The 16,523-nt window shown below is 38.7% G+C and overlaps 1 protein-coding gene across 2 annotated transcripts in view; it reads left to right on the top strand.

Moving 5' to 3' along the window:
• Positions 1-524: 524 nt before the first annotated feature.
• Positions 525-16,523, top strand: part of NLK (nemo like kinase) — a 124,084-nt gene continuing 108,085 nt past the window's right edge. For both annotated transcript variants that reach the window (XM_043480057.1, XM_043480046.1), the window contains exon 1: positions 525-2,171. In XM_043480057.1, the coding sequence (XP_043335992.1) occupies positions 1,714-2,171 (458 nt within the window). In that variant the 5' untranslated portion in view covers positions 525-1,713. The remainder of the gene's footprint in view (positions 2,172-16,523) is intronic.

Here is a 16,523-nt window from a genome sequence, read left to right as displayed (position 1 = left end):
ATGACAACGATTCTCCACAATCCTGACCTATAGGAGATCGGAAGGGTGGGACCGAAATCAATTTCCTTTTTCATTTGTCAAATCAAATGTCTATCTGGTTCCAGTCTCAGCCCACTTCCTCTTCAAGCCAATGATTGGTTGCTCTGTTCTTGCTCCCCGGCTCACGATTGGTTCTTTCGTTCCACCCCTCTCTTCCAGCTTTTGCAGGCGGGATTAGCACGCAGCTTCCTGCTCCTGCCAAAAAAATAAAAGAAGAAAAAGAAAAGAGGAGAGAGGCGAAATAAAATGTCACGGAGATCTTTGGTGTTTAATTCGCTTTTGGCCTTGTCGGTCAGGCCCAACTCTGCCTTTTGATTGGTTTTTCTATCTGCCCATCCTGGGTCGGGGGCGGGATTTCCCCAGGAGACCCACACCTTGTCGCCACTGGCCGAACAGTGCGCCTGTCTGAAGCTGCCGGCCCAGGATTGGAGGCGGACGCGGACAGGTGGGCGTGGATTGGCTAGGGCAGCCGGTCAGTGTGAGGCGGGGGCGGGGCCTCGGCGGCTGGTTGCGCGTGTCCGCCGCTGGCTCCGCTCTATCCGGCTTTGCTAGGGGAGGTGAGTCCGGCCGCGGCGGCACCGGCGGCTGAGGAGGCGGCGGCTGAGGAGAAAGCGGCCACAGCGGCTGAGGAGAAAGCGGCCGCGGGGACGGAAGCCGGGTGGGGGGGAGGGGGGGAGACGGAGAAGCCTTGAGCCCTGCGGGGGCCGTCGCGCGGGGGGACCCACCCGCTCTCCCCCCCAACCCTCCTCAGCAGAAGCAGCCGGCGGCGGGGGCTGGAGTCAGTCCGCTTCCGACTGCACCCCGCCCGCCTCCCGGGGCTCCCATTCTTTGGCCCCGGGACCCTAACCTCCTCCCGGGGCGGTTCCCTCTGTCTCGGCGTCCGAGTGCTGCCCACCTCTTTCATTCCTCCCCGCACCTCCTTACCTTCACTTTGCCCCGGTTCTCTTTCTCCTCTCTGTCCTGCCCTGTCGCCTCCTCTGCTTACTCTGTCCCTCCTGCCTCCTTCCCTGGCTCTTTTCTGTTCGGGAAAGTTTAGTCCCCCCCCACCCCCCTCCAATCAGGTCAACCTGACGAGGAGTAGGGGGAGATGTAGGAAGGCCTGAGAGTTCGAGGGGGGGGAAGCTGGTTTCCCTGAACATTTCCCCCCATCTTTTCACTTTGGGGTGGTGGAATTTTTTTCAGTTGCATTTTTGAGGAGGTGGTAGGTGTTTAGAAAAGGATGTGGGAATGGAAGGGGTAGATGAGTCAAGCCTCTTACAAGATTCCAAGGGTGGTGTGTTACCTGATCCTTTTCGCGTGTGGAGTTCAGGGGGTCGGGAGGTTTGGCCTTCATTCCCACATTCAAAGTTGGAACCTCCCCCGAATTAAGGATGGAGTTTTAGTATCTACTTGTGGCAGGAAACCTGGGGGGAAGGGGTCCCTTTTTTCTTTTTCTTTTCTTTTTCTTTTTTTTTTTTTGGGAGGGGGCAACCCACACCCTTCCACACACGCTCACCCCCAACTTAAACACCAAGATCCTCTAACTTGTCTGGATTGACTGATGAAGACATAAAGCCAGTTCCGCTCCATGTTTTTTGGAGGTGGAGTGAGTGGTTTTTTCCTTCATTTTTAAATGGCCAAATGACAGCTTGACCCAGTTTGCTTTCCAATCAAAGGGCATTTTTTTTTTTTTGAATGTCTCTTTGTGGCGCAAGAGCCAACGCAAAAATGATGGCGGCTTACAATGGCGGTACATCTGCGGCAGCAGCAGGGCACCACCACCACCATCACCACCACCTTCCACACCTCCCTCCTCCTCACCTTCACCACCACCACCACCCTCAGCACCATCTTCATCCCGGGTCGGCTGCTGCGGTCCACCCCGTGCAGCAGCATACCTCCTCGGCAGCTGCGGCAGCCGCCGCCGCGGCCGCAGCTGCAGCCATGTTAAACCCTGGGCAACAGCAGCCTTACTTCCCATCACCGGCACCGGGTCAGGCTCCGGGACCAGCTGCAGCAGCCCCAGCTCAGGTACAGGCTGCCGCAGCTGCCACAGTTAAGGCGCACCATCATCAGCACTCGCATCATCCACAACAGCAGCTGGATATTGAGCCGGATAGACCTATTGGATATGGAGCCTTTGGTGTCGTCTGGTGAGTATCCAAGGAAGAATCACGACTTCTCCTGGTTTCTTCTCAAGGTTGCTGGGCAAGGCCTGTTCTCATGGTTTTTCTCCATGTCGACCCAAGTGGAACAAGCTGCTCAACTCAAACTATAGGAAGTCACCCTTCAGTACCTGGTAAAAGGGGCCTGATGGCATTGGCTGTCTAGGCTTAAGCTTTGAAGTCCTGGCCAGTTGTGGTGGAGCACCCTCTGTTGAGGAACTCACAGAAGTTTGTTGTCTACCATACTTACTGCATAGAACCTAAGGAAGCCACTGAATGGAGAATCAGTAAATAGGTGAATACATGGGACGCTTATTCCTCCACAGACCTTGACCATCCCTTATGTTTGATTGAGTTTGAATCAGTTGCCCAATTGGAGCAGATGTCACAACTGACCCAAACTGGATTCCTTACCATGGTCTGGTCATCGGGGTATACTTTCCACAACTATTTTGCTCTTTTCCTCTTTTCATTCCTTAATTTGTGATCAAGATCCCCACAAGGAAAATAGGGTTCATACTTGAACCAGTTAAGTCGTTGCATGAGTGAGTGGTTTATTTTAAACCATAAAGCTACAGTTGGGAAGTATGTAGCTTTAGCCTTTTGATAAGAATGCATTAAATATAGCATCACACATGAGTACCACAATTGAGGTCAGTAGACTGTAACTATGCAGTGGCCCACATTCAGTGTAATGTTTTAGTGTCATTTAGTGGCTTGTAAGTTGCTCTTACCCTTGGTTGGTTGCTGTAGTAGGGAGTGTACTTTTAAAACATGAAACTGCTCTATTTTTGCTAGTGCTAGTGTATATTTTTTAAAGTCTGAGGGCTTCTTAAATGCAACATTTTGTTTATTTTTTTTAGGAAGATTAGTAGTTTATAGTAAAATGTATTTATCATTGTAGGGTCCTGTTTCTATCAAAACTAGAGTGAACTGAGTTTTTCTTCCCAAGGAATAAGTATCCTGGTGTGAATAGATGAATTGATGTGTTCAGTGCTTCAAAAATAGATTCCTTCAACTATACCCTGATTTTAAAAAGGAAAAGATTCTTGTTAATGTCTAGAAAAGCCCCCATCACCTGGGGAAAATGAACTCTTTGGAACTAGCCGGGTAAGCGTCTCCTTTCATCATTGCTTTTCAAGCTGTAATTGATATGAATTTCATTTTTGCATTACATCTGGCCATCTTTATTTACATTTCAGATTTTATAAACTAGGCTACTAAGTGATCCAACCCATCTTTTTTTAACCTGGTAAAGTCCAGTGTTTTCCCAGCGAGCTCTCCAAGGAGGTTGCTGCTGCAGTGCTCTGTTCTCCAAGGTGTGTGGGATTCCTGGTGGGAAAGAGTGTAGCCGGTAATGGTGCCTCTTCGGTCTCTGCTCAGGGACCTGCCTGTTCTTGCCTTCCTGTCTTCCCTTCCATATCCTATCCTCAGGGACTACACGGTGAACTTCTGTTCTTGTCTGACCCTAGAGGATTTCAAAGCTGAGGGGAGGAAAATGATTGTAATTTTGTCATTGATTTACTGAGAATTTGTTTGGATTTTCTTAGACCGGATGCTCTCTTTCATTTTAGTGCTTTGCATACAATGCTAAGAACTGGAGATGTGCTGACAGGGAAATGGGCTGCAGGATTCTTGACTATGTTCTAAAGGTGTTATTTGCTCTTCATTTCTATCAACTGGTGATGGGGTTTGTAGAAATGTTAACTTAAAGTTGGTGCTAAGGGAATTTCTTTTTTCTTTTTATTTTTTTCAAGGGAAGGAAAATAAGGAACTGGAGTGCTGAAACATATCCCACCAGCAAACATTTTGGTAGTGGGTGTTCAAAATTACCAGTACATGAAAATCCAAATGTTTGCTTTGAGTCCATTCTAGAGTCTTTCCTTGATTGACCCCTTCTACCACCCATGGAGTTCATTCCATGTGCTTGAAGCACCTCCATTTGTGACCATCTTCCACCGTGCACCAGTGGTTTTGTACCTGCCCTGTCTGACTGATCACATTTGTAAGCCCAATGAGGCTAGTGACTGGGCCTGCTAGAGTACCTTTTTTCCTCCCCAGCACGGTGCTGTGGCATCTTTGCTGCTTGGTTACTTGATCTCCTGGTCAGGTCCTTCTTTGTTTTTTAACCAAGTTTTTCTGCTTAGCTGCATTGAATGTTTTTATCAGCTGTTACAGGTGAAATACAATTCGGTATGAAAAAAAAGGAAAAGAGTTCCAGGTGTGTGTTTTAGTATGCAAATACTTTTCTATTTTTGTATTTACATATTTATAACTTGCTGTCTGAATTGCTTATTATATTTGAAATTTAATTGCTGTATGACCCAAGTAAGATTGTTAAAACTAGGAATTGGAATGACAGACCAGAGTGAATTGCACTAGTATTTTCAAACCCAAGCTAAAGATTTTAGTGAGCTTTTTTTACTTTTTAACTGTGTGAAGATTTTTCTTTTTAATTTAGAAGGCACTTAATGACTCTGAAACAACTATTTTCTAAAGTGGTTAAAATAGAACATAAAAATATTCTCCTAATGACACATCATTTAATTCAAAGCACCATATAACTACTTGGGCATTATAAGATTCACTTAGACTCAAATATGTTTAATCCTTTTTGCAAGTATTTTCCTTCTGTCATGGCATATGAGAGGAAACTGTATGCGCTCTCGTTTCTTTTTCTGGACATGTACCCAGTGGTACTAAACTGATAGCTAAGTGTTGCATATAATTTTGAGGGATATTGTTGTTCCTCCCAGTAGACAAGGAGAGATATTTGTAGAGGTGATGCAGCATTTTACCATTCTGATTTCTCACTGAACAATTTAGTCTACCAGGCTTGATTTATCTTTCTGCTGAATTTAACTATTGGAATAACTTATCAGTATTGGACAGTTGTGTAAAAGTAGTGAATTACCTATTAGCTTGCTGGTAAAGGTGGTGCTTTGACAGTTCAATTAAGGTTTCATTAACAACTGTCTGCTGTGCTTTATCTCAAAGTAAGGATTCCAGTTTACCTAGTAATATGATCATGGGGTAGCCTGAGATACATTCATTGCCAGTGATAGAATATTGTTCATGGGTTATCAAAGCATCGTATATAATTTGACCTTCTTTATCAGATAAAAAGGCTTCCAAATATTGTGGATATTTTCACAATGCAAAACCAAAGCATGAAACAACTCACAGACAGAAACCTCACTTGTTCTGTGAGAATAATGTCAATACCTTTTTGTCTGTAGTTAACATTTGCCAGATGGAAAGTAAGTTAGGTTGTTCTTAAAGATGTAACAACTTTGGGACAAAGAGTGTTACAACATAAAGCCTTCAGGGCCCCTTGAAGTGTATACTTTTGAGAATTGGAGGAAATTGAACACATGAGAAACACTTGAGACTGCAGAACCCAAGCAGTTTTGACTTTGGCAGCCAAAAATATCGACTGAATTAATGGTACATATTGCCACCTTGATGATAGTCTGAGAAAGGCTTCTACCTTATGAAACCAGCATTTTTTACTTGTCTGGGATTACATTCAGTTTGTTGCCTTTGTTCTCCAAGTTAAGTTGGAGAACTTTGAATTGTATTACTCTAATACTTTCAGCAGGTTACTTTTATATGAAGTTTGAAACTCTGTAGTGACACTTAGTTACTTACTAGCTGTGTGACCTTGATATATTGTTTAACCTCTCTGTTTCTCATCTATAAAGTAAGGATAATAATAGCATTTCATTCCATTGGTTTGAGGATTAAATGAAGGTAATCCTTGTAAACCATTGAGTACACTGTCTAGCACACAGTAAGCACTCAATAAATGTTAGCTATTTTTAATTGTGATTATTATTGGTAGGAAAATCAAACTTGTGTAAATGTGCATAGATATGGCTTCACATATGGTCAGCTTCATCAGGTAAAATCAACATGCAGACTGTGGAATTCTCCAGGCAAGAATACTGGAGTGGGTAGCCATTCTCTTTTTCCAGGGGAGTCTTCCAGACCCAGGGATCGAACCCAGGTCTCCTGCACTGCAGGCAGATTCTTTACCATTTGAGCCACCAGAGAAGCCCGCTGTTTTCAAAGGCATGACTTTAAATACCATAGAGTGTCCCCTTAGTTCTGCTATATGCCAAGGGGTTGAATTTAGAGTTAGGGTAAAGTATTCTGTTCTCTCAATTAATTAAAAGCAAATGCATTTTTTAAAGGCATAATATATATGTTTACATGGACTTGGTAGATGTTCTAGCCAGGTCATCTGTACTTGTTTAGGCAGTATTATAGATTTCCATACCTGGAAGGAAATTAATTTTTTTTTCCTCAGAATGTAACAAATGAAGGACATCCTTGTTGTCAAAGTTCACTTTTAGTGGAAATTCATTTTACTTGTGTATGGATGAACAGGTGTAAATTGTTAAAGATGATCCCAGTGAGAGAGATGGAAATGAAAAATTTATGTGGTTTAATGAAAAATTATTCAGTATAAATCCTTATGCATGGCAGAGATTGTCTAGCTTCCTCATCTTGTGAAAATTAGAGGCTTCATGTATTTTCTGATGTTTTCTCTAGTCCTCTTACTCCCCAAGTAGCAAACTAAAATTTGGAAAATTGGGGGATGCTTTTGGGGATAATTTTGGGAAAATGCTGGCGTTAGTTGCATCAGAAAGAGTAGTAGACTAAAGTGTATTTTGTTATTAGCTGCCTTTTCCAGGTTAGGAATCTGTAGCATTGAGAAGTTGCTCTATCAGCCAAGATTAACAGCCACAGCTGGATTCTTTGGGGGGGGGGGGGATCTGCTTTGTGAAAAGAGCTTTGAAGAACCAGAGCCTGCACCATAAAAAGGAAACGGTTGCTCTTCTAGACATAACAAAGCATCCGTGTGAAACTAGAAATGTGGAAATCTATATTGTTAGTTTTAACTACAAACGAACTTACTTTTAGAAACTGCAGGTTCATGGTCATAAAGTCGAGGAGGCAGAGAGAGAATAAAAGGAACACAGTCTGAACTGGTTTCTTGGTCACTGAAAGTCCATAACCTATAACACTGGAAGTCATGTTGTAGTTGGGCTCCTGGACAAGATTATGCAAATTTTATTCAAAAACTGAAAATGAAACAAAACCTGAACACAACAAAAGAAATTTGTCTTATTCTTAGGGGGAAATTTTATGTTCTATTGACTGTTAGCTTAGAAGAAAAAAATTTTTTTCCTAAAAAAAAAATACTTTTCAGAAGGAATTGCCTTTTCAAACAAGCTAAAACAACAGTCTCCCTCAGAACTACTTGCAACTTCTTTTAGCTATCAGTTGTTACCACTGGTGCATGTCCTGAGGAAGAAATAGTGGTATATATAGTTCTCTTTTATATGCTATCCTAGGAGAATACTTGCAAAATTCATTAACTGAATATTTGAATTCTGGAATTTAACCCTCAAAGCATAGGCAACTGTAGTGGTGTTGTTCCTTATACGTAAGGCTGTCTTCTAATGAAATACTAGAATATTTTATTATCTTCACAACTTGGAGCATTAGGATTTCACTGACTTCTATATGTAGAATTGAGTATCTATTCTTGGTGGTTTTTATTAGATTTGTTGCTGTCCTAGCATTTCAAGCATCAACTGTTTATATAATATGCTGATTTGATTTCTTTGATGCAAATTGTCAAGGCCAAAGAAACTTTTCCATTTGTCATCCAACCAAGCAGGAAAAAGTCATTGAGTAGAAGTTCTTTACATTACATTTGGGTTTTACTTGTGATTCGCTGTGCTTCTGAAATACTCAGGTGAATTATTTGTTGATTGGGTCATCTAATGCAGATCAATAATGATTTTCTAACTAAAATAGCTTGTCAGTTTGATCCTTTTGTTGCTTGGGGGTAACACACAGGGTGCCTGAGGCAACAGTTGTAATACTGTCAATAAGCATGTGACAAACTATCATAGACCTAGCTGGTAATTCTGAGGTACCTAGCTCAGAACTTTTTTAGAAAAAAATCTGGCACTTTGGCATTATGAAAAGATGAACTCTCAGGAAACTGTAGGGAGTTCGGATTTAATAGTTAATTGTAGTGGTGTGAGTAGAGGGACTCTGTACGGGGATGTCTGCCTTTGATCATGATCGGTGATCTTTACCTAAACCCAGTTTCACATCTGTGTTTTGAATAAGTTTGGCTAATTGAATCATACAGAAGGTTTTGACATGGCTGGAGGTCACTGGTCTTGTCAACCTGCTACAGAGCAGCACTGTTGTAGGCTTTAATGAGGATATTTAGTTATATAAATAATTTCACAAACTTCTTTCAAGTTTCTGCTGTGCTTGGGATATAAAGATGTTTAAGTCATGATATTGCCCTGAAGGAGTTTACAGTTAAAGAAACATTATGAACTGATACATTCTTGCTCTCAAGAGAGTCTTGATGGAGAATTGAAACCAAATTTGAAACCATCAAATAAAAATGTAAGGACAGATTATTTTCACTTGTTCTTATAATACTCATTGACTGTGTGTTGACTGTTTGCCAGGCACTGTGCTGGATGATAAAGATTTAAAGGTGATTATGATCTAGTGGGGGAGAGAGATTTGTAAATGGTTAGTTACAATTCACTGCCATAAGTGCAGCAATAGAGATACTCCCTGGGAATACAGAGAAGGGATTTCTGGGGAAGGTACGAATGCTTCCTCGAAGAGATAAATACCTCAACAGAGTTTTAAGAATAAAAGTTAAAAAAAAAAAGAGTCAACTAACGGGGAAGGGAATTATTGGTGGATGGGCCCTTATAAGGGAGACTTACAGGGCTGGAGCTGCTGAATATCAATTGCAGTGCAGGTGACAGGAGATGAGGGTGGAGATGTAAGCTTGAGCTCAGTCCTGAAGAGGTTGGAGTATCCTGCTGAAGAGATAAGATACCATTGGTACATGGGAGAGGGGGAAAAGAAAACTTTTTTTTTCATTTAAAGCCCCTTTTTAACATACAGTACATAAACAGATATGCAGCATATCTGTGGTATTAAAATTTCATTGAGGGGAGAGCAGTTGGAGGGGAAAATGTCTGAAAACGCTCCTGGCGGCAGGAAATAATGAAAAAGGTTGGAACATTAGGAATGGCAACCACTGGAAGTTAACAGAGTGACCATTCAGATTGAATTTTTTTTTTTTTTTTAAGGCTATGTAAGTGGAAGTAGAGATAGCTGAGGTCTGGGCCTTAGGGAATGTTCTCAGCTGTAGGTGGAAGAAGAGTTCCATTGGAGATGGAACTCAGGGTAGTCAGATAGGAAAATATGTTCATAGTGATTGACAACCTGCACATGGGAGAAGATTGTTAGAAAGATGGGAATAATCTTTGATGCAAATAAAGTCAAAGAAAATGAGGATGGAAAAAGGCTATTAAATTTCGCAAGTAGATCACTGGAGAGAATGTGTATGATTTTTTTCCCCCACCTCTGACATATATGTATGTTTGATTCTAAAGAATGTCTCCAGTATTAGCAGCACTTTTATTGTTAATAAAATTCTCCCAAATCCCAAGTTGTTATTTTTAGTTTATTAAACCAGAGAATTTGATGCTTATCATATTCAAGGTATCATTTCCTTGGCAAGATTATTTCTTTTTAATGACAAGGTAGTAAAGTGCTAACTAAACTTGTTAGCAGACAAGGTTCTGGTCCCTGCCTTGCTAACCTTGATTAAGTTATTTGACTTTTCTGAGTCTTGGTTTCCTCATTTATAAAATCCTGTGTTGCCTCGATACACAGTTGACCCTTGAACAACATGGGTTTGAACTATTAGGTCTACTTAATATGCAGATTTTAAAAAATAAATATATCGGAAACTTGAGATTTGTGACAGTTTGAAAAACTTCACAGATGAAGCTTGTAGTCTAGAAATACCAAAAGAATTAAGTAAAAGGTATGTCATGAAGGCGTAAGATAGGTATAGATACTAGTCTTTCCTTATACAGGTGTAAGGTGAATGATATGAATATAGAATTAATAGTGTATTAGTTTTCTTATTGTTTTAACTTTGCTTTCAAAGAATTAATTACCGTACAGTATGCCCCACCTCCTTTCACTCATAGATGGAGAAACAGTATCAGCCTAGCATCACAGGTAAGTGTCTTTTTAAAATGTGTGTTTCCAATACTCATATTGATTAGACTAGTCTGCCATAAAGCTACCATATTACTGCTTCTTTGTTATCAATGCGTGAATAGTTATACCTATAAATAAGGTATAAACTTTTCTTTTTCACATTATCTTTGCGTTTTGGATGTCTAGTGTTAGTGATACGTATAATACCTGCAGTGTTTTGTATCATATAAGACAATATTGATGAAGGTGCTGACAGATGGATTAATCTTGTAAATGGCACCACAAATATATTTTCTCTTCTTTATGATTTTCTTAACATTTTCTTTAATTTGCTTTGTTGTAAGAATTCAGTATATTGTATGTATAACATACAAAAAGTGTTAATTGATTGTTCAGTATCAGGAAGCCTTACTGATAATCAGCCATAGGCTACTAGAAGTTAAGTCTAGGGGGAATCAGAAGTTAATACCTAGATTTTTGACTGCACTGGGCAGGGATCAGCACACTTAACCTTCACATTGTTCAAGGGCCAACTATATGATGCAAGCCACGTAACACAGTGTCAAATTTTCTACATTAAAAATGTCAAGCAAATGAAATTAATTTTAGTAATCTATTTTATTTAACTCAATATATCCAAAATATTATCATTTCAACATGTTACTACTATAAAAATCATTAGATAGTTTACATTTTTTTTTCCCATATAAAATATACTAGACCCAGTGTGTATGTTAGCACTTCTCAGTTTGGACTGACCAAATTTCAAGTGTTCAGTAGCCCAGTGACTATTGACTGCCTTATTGACCAGCCCAGTTCTAGAATATCTTTAGCCTTTATTGAATTGTATACTCAGCTCTGAACCCGTCACTGTCAGTGTCGATAAGGTTACTTTGAAGCAGTCAGGTCCACTCCTGGACTGGAGATGGAGTTAGTTATAAGTGGGACAGATAAATTCCAGCAATGAATGCTGGGAAAATAGTCATTAAATGAGCAAGAAATCATTCATCTAACTTACGTCAGACTCAGAAGAACTTGACCTGGTGTGTTTTTAGAGCAAAGTGGAGTAATGTTCTTTGTAGAGAAGTTGTCCTGCCTGCCCTGAATTATTTGGAGTAATTTCCTTTTCTGAAGCCCTGTTTGCTTAAAGTAGCAGAAGGTAAAATTGGTACCTGATCCTTGTCATGTTAGCTTTCTTTGCCAGTTAGATCAGATATCGTCCATTGATTTCTTTTCTTTCCTCTCTCAGTGTTGTGGTTTTGTTATCTAGATAAAGTTCTCAGTCTTGTTTTCAGTTTAAGTAATATAGAGCTCAGTAGTGTCAGGCAGCAAACTTCTTACAGGAGAATGGACAACACAGATACTTTTTTGTTTATCCATTCCTTGACCTAAAATTCTTGCCCTGAGCTACAGAGAAAAGGTGAGGGGAGACCTTTGAACAAATAGATAAAATTAGTCATTTGACCCAGATTGCAGCTATTTTTTTTTTCTGTCTGCATAGATAAAAACCATCCTCCAATTTACATAAGCAGGTGATTTTTCTTACATGCTAATTTTCTTAATCTACCATGGCAGAGAGCTACAGATTTGCAAATTGTATAAGTAAATTGAAATAAAGGTGACTTTATTTCACTTTATTATCTTACCAGTACAGAAGTACCCAAAGGGTACAATTATCAGGTGATTGTCTCATTGCACATCTAAGCTAACAGGCAACCCAGTGCAAAGTTTTTTTCTCACTTCTCCACTTCCTTCTCTTTTTAATTTTTTAAAATAGGAAACTATTGATTTCTGTATTTACTTAGACAGAGCTAGACATTTAGTAACACAGATGTGAGGAAATTTGAGCTTTTATTAAAAGTAATCCAGAAACCATAAAAATTGACAGGTAATGGTACTGGCCAAAAAAAGGATACTTGGTTTGGATTTGAATTGCCCAAAAATTAGGTGAGAAACTTCAGCTGTATTTAATTGGTAGCTTCCTTTGTGTTCCTTGTCCCAGGTTCTGCATGTTAATAGTATTTGAGGTTATTGTGAAGATAACTGGGTGTGTACTAAGGCCAGTGTTCAAAATAAATATTGATGCATTCTTTTAAAAACCAAACCATGTTAATTACAACATGGTTTCAAATGGCATTTCAGTAAGATTGAAATTTTAGAAAGGTCCAACATTTGGTTTTAGGGGCTCTTTTCACAGACGATTCATGAGGACAAATTAACGTCAATCATTTGTGTCTTTTATTAAGATATTCCAATTTTAACTTAGTAATTAATGCTACATATTTAATCCCTCAGATGTTACCGTGTTGTTTACCTTGTGATATGTGTTGAGATTAAATTATACTTCCTGTACCTTTGAAGTAATGACTTAAAAATGAATCATAATTTTCACCTACCAAGTTAAAAGGTTGGCCAGTCTTTTTATCCCAGTACTTAAATATTATTTCTTTGCAGGTTAAAGAAAACTAGTTTAGATGAACTTTGAGAGCAAAAGGCAGTTAAAGAATGACCTGAGCAAAACATTTAAGTACAAAAGGACAGGATGGTTAAATAGTTAAAAGCCTGTACTCTGATGACTGCCTGGATTATTAGTTGTGGGCAAACTATTTAACCTCTGGTTGTCGTGTGTAAAATGGAAATAGTAAATAATGGTATATCTATTGCATAGGGTTTTTGTGAGGATTCAGTGAATCAGTGTATATGTAAAGTCTTAGAACTGTGCTTGGCACTTAGGTATATGTTAGCTTTCATTATTATTACCAGTTTCAGTACTCGTGAAAAAATGCAGTACCTCCTTAAGTTTACTAACCTAGGGCAGGTAACCAACAGCTTTTGAATGATTTTGACAGGTATCAAGTTAATGACTATACCAGAGATTTTTTTTCGGATTAACACCCAACTGTTCTCAGAAAATTCTTTCAAATTCTAGAATGCCTTCCAAAGGTAAAATTTCCTTTAGCACATAAGAGGAGGGTTTTTCCTTGCTTATCAACTCCCTCCTTTCACTCTGTTATCAAAGTAATAATATGTTTGTTGTAGGAAACTTGGAGAATACAGAAAAGCTATATTTAACCTGTAACTCAGAGATAGCCACTAATAGTATTTTGGTATAATTTTTTTTCAATTTTTAAAATCTGGAATGTGTGCATTTATAATAATGTTAAAGTTTTAAAGTTTGGGATCATGATTATTACATTGTGTGCTTACAATTTGGTATCCTATTTGTTTCACCACCATTACAAAGGTACATTTTGGCCATTTTTTTCCTCTTTGAGGGCTAGTTTTTTCTTTCTCACAAGCCTAGAGCTCTATCTGAAAGGAATTACAGAGTTGGGAGATACTTTAGAATGCATCTAGTGTAACTGCCTCATTTTATGTGGGAAAATTGAGACGCAGAGAAGCTAAGAGATTTGTTCAAGGTCATAGAACTGGTAGGAGGCTGAGCCAGAACCTTTGCTCCTTTGCTGTTTTACCAGTAATACCTGTCCAAGTTAATGCCCATTGAAAGTGGAGGAAGTGTTCTTCTAAAAGCAAAAAAAAAAAAAAGAATAAAAAACAAAATTCCTATAAATGAAACCAGGAACAATGCTTCTAAAAGAAAAAATAACAATATTTAGAATACTCTGTTGGGCAGTTTTTGTGTGCTAGTGACTAATGTTTCTGGTAAAAGTTTAATGTTACGAGCTACAGGGCTTTTGAAAATAGCTCACTCTTTTCATGTATGTAATCATGTTCTGTATCTGCTTCAAGGCTATCATGCCTCTCCCCCTTTTATTTTTTGAAAAATTTTAAACCTCAGAAAACTTAAAAGAATTGTACAGTGGTACTCCCATAAACCTTTCTTGTAGATTAACATTTTGTGACTTTTTGCTTTATCTACTTCAACGCTGTTTTTACAGAACTTTCTGAGATTGGGTTTCGATTAAATTTAGACTTACAGTGTTAAGAAATTTATGGTCACTGCATTAACTCACTGTTCCATGTAATAAGTTTTGTAAGATCTCTAACTAGAGAAGGAACTGGAAGTTTTCAAGCTTGTGACTTTTTGGAATGCTATTTATTCTCTTAATACTTAAAACAAAATTCAGTGTGAATCAAATGTGCAACTGAAACATACCAGTCAAAACTAGGCTTCAGGCAGAATAGAAATATTCCATTCTGCAGAGTTTTTCTTTTTTGTGGTATTTATCTCAAATTGAGAATTAAGGGACATTTTCAAATTAAGAACCTAAGATCTGGTTTCACAATTTTATGACAGAGGGCATGATTGAGGATATTAGATTGTTGAAGCTAAATTTTACATTACTGTAGTTTTTTATTTTTTTAAGGAAATTACCCTAAAACAGTCACATGAGCTGATGATGTTGTGATTTGTGTCACCCAATTCACTGCTCTGTATTTTTCAGTACCAAATAATTCCTTTGTTAAACTCATTTTCAGTAAATGAGCCATTGTTTCCCAAAGGGTAATGATTATTTCTATATATAGCACAAATCCCTAAGAGATAGATTTTAAAGTTTAAAATATTAACAATTAGAAATGGTTGAAATCATCACTGTGTATAGGAAAAGGGCGGCTGCTGTGTTTGCTCCTTGGGCTGCAATATGAGATATTTTGTTAACCAGAAACCCCAACTGGACAGCAAGTCTTTGAAAGTATTTTGGTTTATGTGCAAAAGTGGGTTGTTTTATTGCATCCACCCAACTTTTACATTGCATAGTTTCATAACATAAACACCTAGAATGAGGTAGCTGGAGTCTAAATGTAAATGACCTGAGACAGGTAAGGAAGATACATGCAACTGATACTGGTTTACTTGATGGTACTTGGTAGTAGTATCTGCAAATAAGCCACTGACTTCTTAAAGTACCTGAGCGGGAAAGACATTAAAATAGGGACACTGTGGTGTTTTAACTGGTGTAGATACTGAAGATGTTATCAACACACATCAGGTTGTCTCTGTAGGTGGGCAGACTTTTTTTTTTTTTTAATTTTGATTTTCTTTCAAATGAAAATCAATCTGTTTCTGTCTCTCTTCCCCTCTCAGTATTAATCAAAGCAAATGCTTATAATCACTTAACGACACATTCTGTACCCACTAATCCACTAAAAGTGATGAGAGCTTGAAAGGCTGGGGCCATGTCTCATTTGTACTTATTACGTGTTTGTTGTTGAAAGTTGCCAATGCTAAGTTTGTGCGTGATGGTGACTGCCAAAGAAGAGTAGCATCGCTGGCTCTTGCCATTATGTAGATCCCTACTTCCTCATGAAATGAATTCTTATGAGAAAACAGTGATGTTTAGACTATAGTAGTGATTTTTGTGTTCTTATGTTCAGATTTTTTTTTCTTAAGAGTAAAGAGCCCTAATCTAAAAATAATGTACAATAACCAACTATTTACCAAAATAGCCCTTTATTTTTATAATCTACATTAGAGTAAGAATGCTATTAAATTGTTGAGGGAAAATAACATTCTCAGTGCAGTACTGTCATCTTATGTTGAAAAATAGAAACTATGTCTCAAGTGTCACCTGATACATCAAAACATTGCAAAGCATTCTGTGATGCTAGCACCCCCCCCCCAAATACTAAGCTCCTTATTCTGTTCTATAAATTGATGAATAAATTGCAGATTAGTGTGTTCTGGAGATCTTTTCAAAGTTAGTGAGGAAGAATGGCTTGTTTCTGTGGTGTGCTGGTTTATGCTTAGCAGCAGGGTCTCTGAAAAATTAAAAAGCTCTAGTTTGTAGGGCTTGCCAGTTCCTGTGGTCCTTTAATAGCCGGTGTCAGGCTACCAAGCTGAAGTCAGTAAATGCTGAATTGGAAAAACAAACAGAGTCGCACACCATCGTAAACAGTTTTCACCATACAGATGAAGTCGATGTTAACCGTGAGAGCGCAAATCACTCTGAAATATTTCTGAATTATTCTGAAATAATTAGGAATGATTATTTCTGAGTATTTATTACCTTTATTTTAATTATAATTTGTTTCCTTGTTAGTTTATATCATTTCATTTTTTATAATTTTTCACAGTCAGCTTTGCAGAATTGCAGAAAATGTGACTGTCTCTCGGGAGCCAGTCTGAGCCAGCTCCAATGAACCACTGATTTATTTCATGTGTTTGTTGGGGTGTTTAGCTGGTGGTAGGGAGTGAGGAAGTTATATCCCTACTCATCATGAACAAAAAATCCAAGTGGATTAAAAATTTAAATGGAAAAAAACAAAGCCAAAAAGTAAGAAGAAAGTAATATATAATTATTT

Source organism: Cervus canadensis, chromosome 1 (genome assembly GCF_019320065.1).
Source record: "Cervus canadensis isolate Bull #8, Minnesota chromosome 1, ASM1932006v1, whole genome shotgun sequence".
Lineage (NCBI taxonomy): Eukaryota > Metazoa > Chordata > Mammalia > Artiodactyla > Cervidae > Cervus > Cervus canadensis.
Note: the sequence above shows the minus strand (reverse complement) of the source record. Positions and strands in the feature narration are given on the sequence as shown.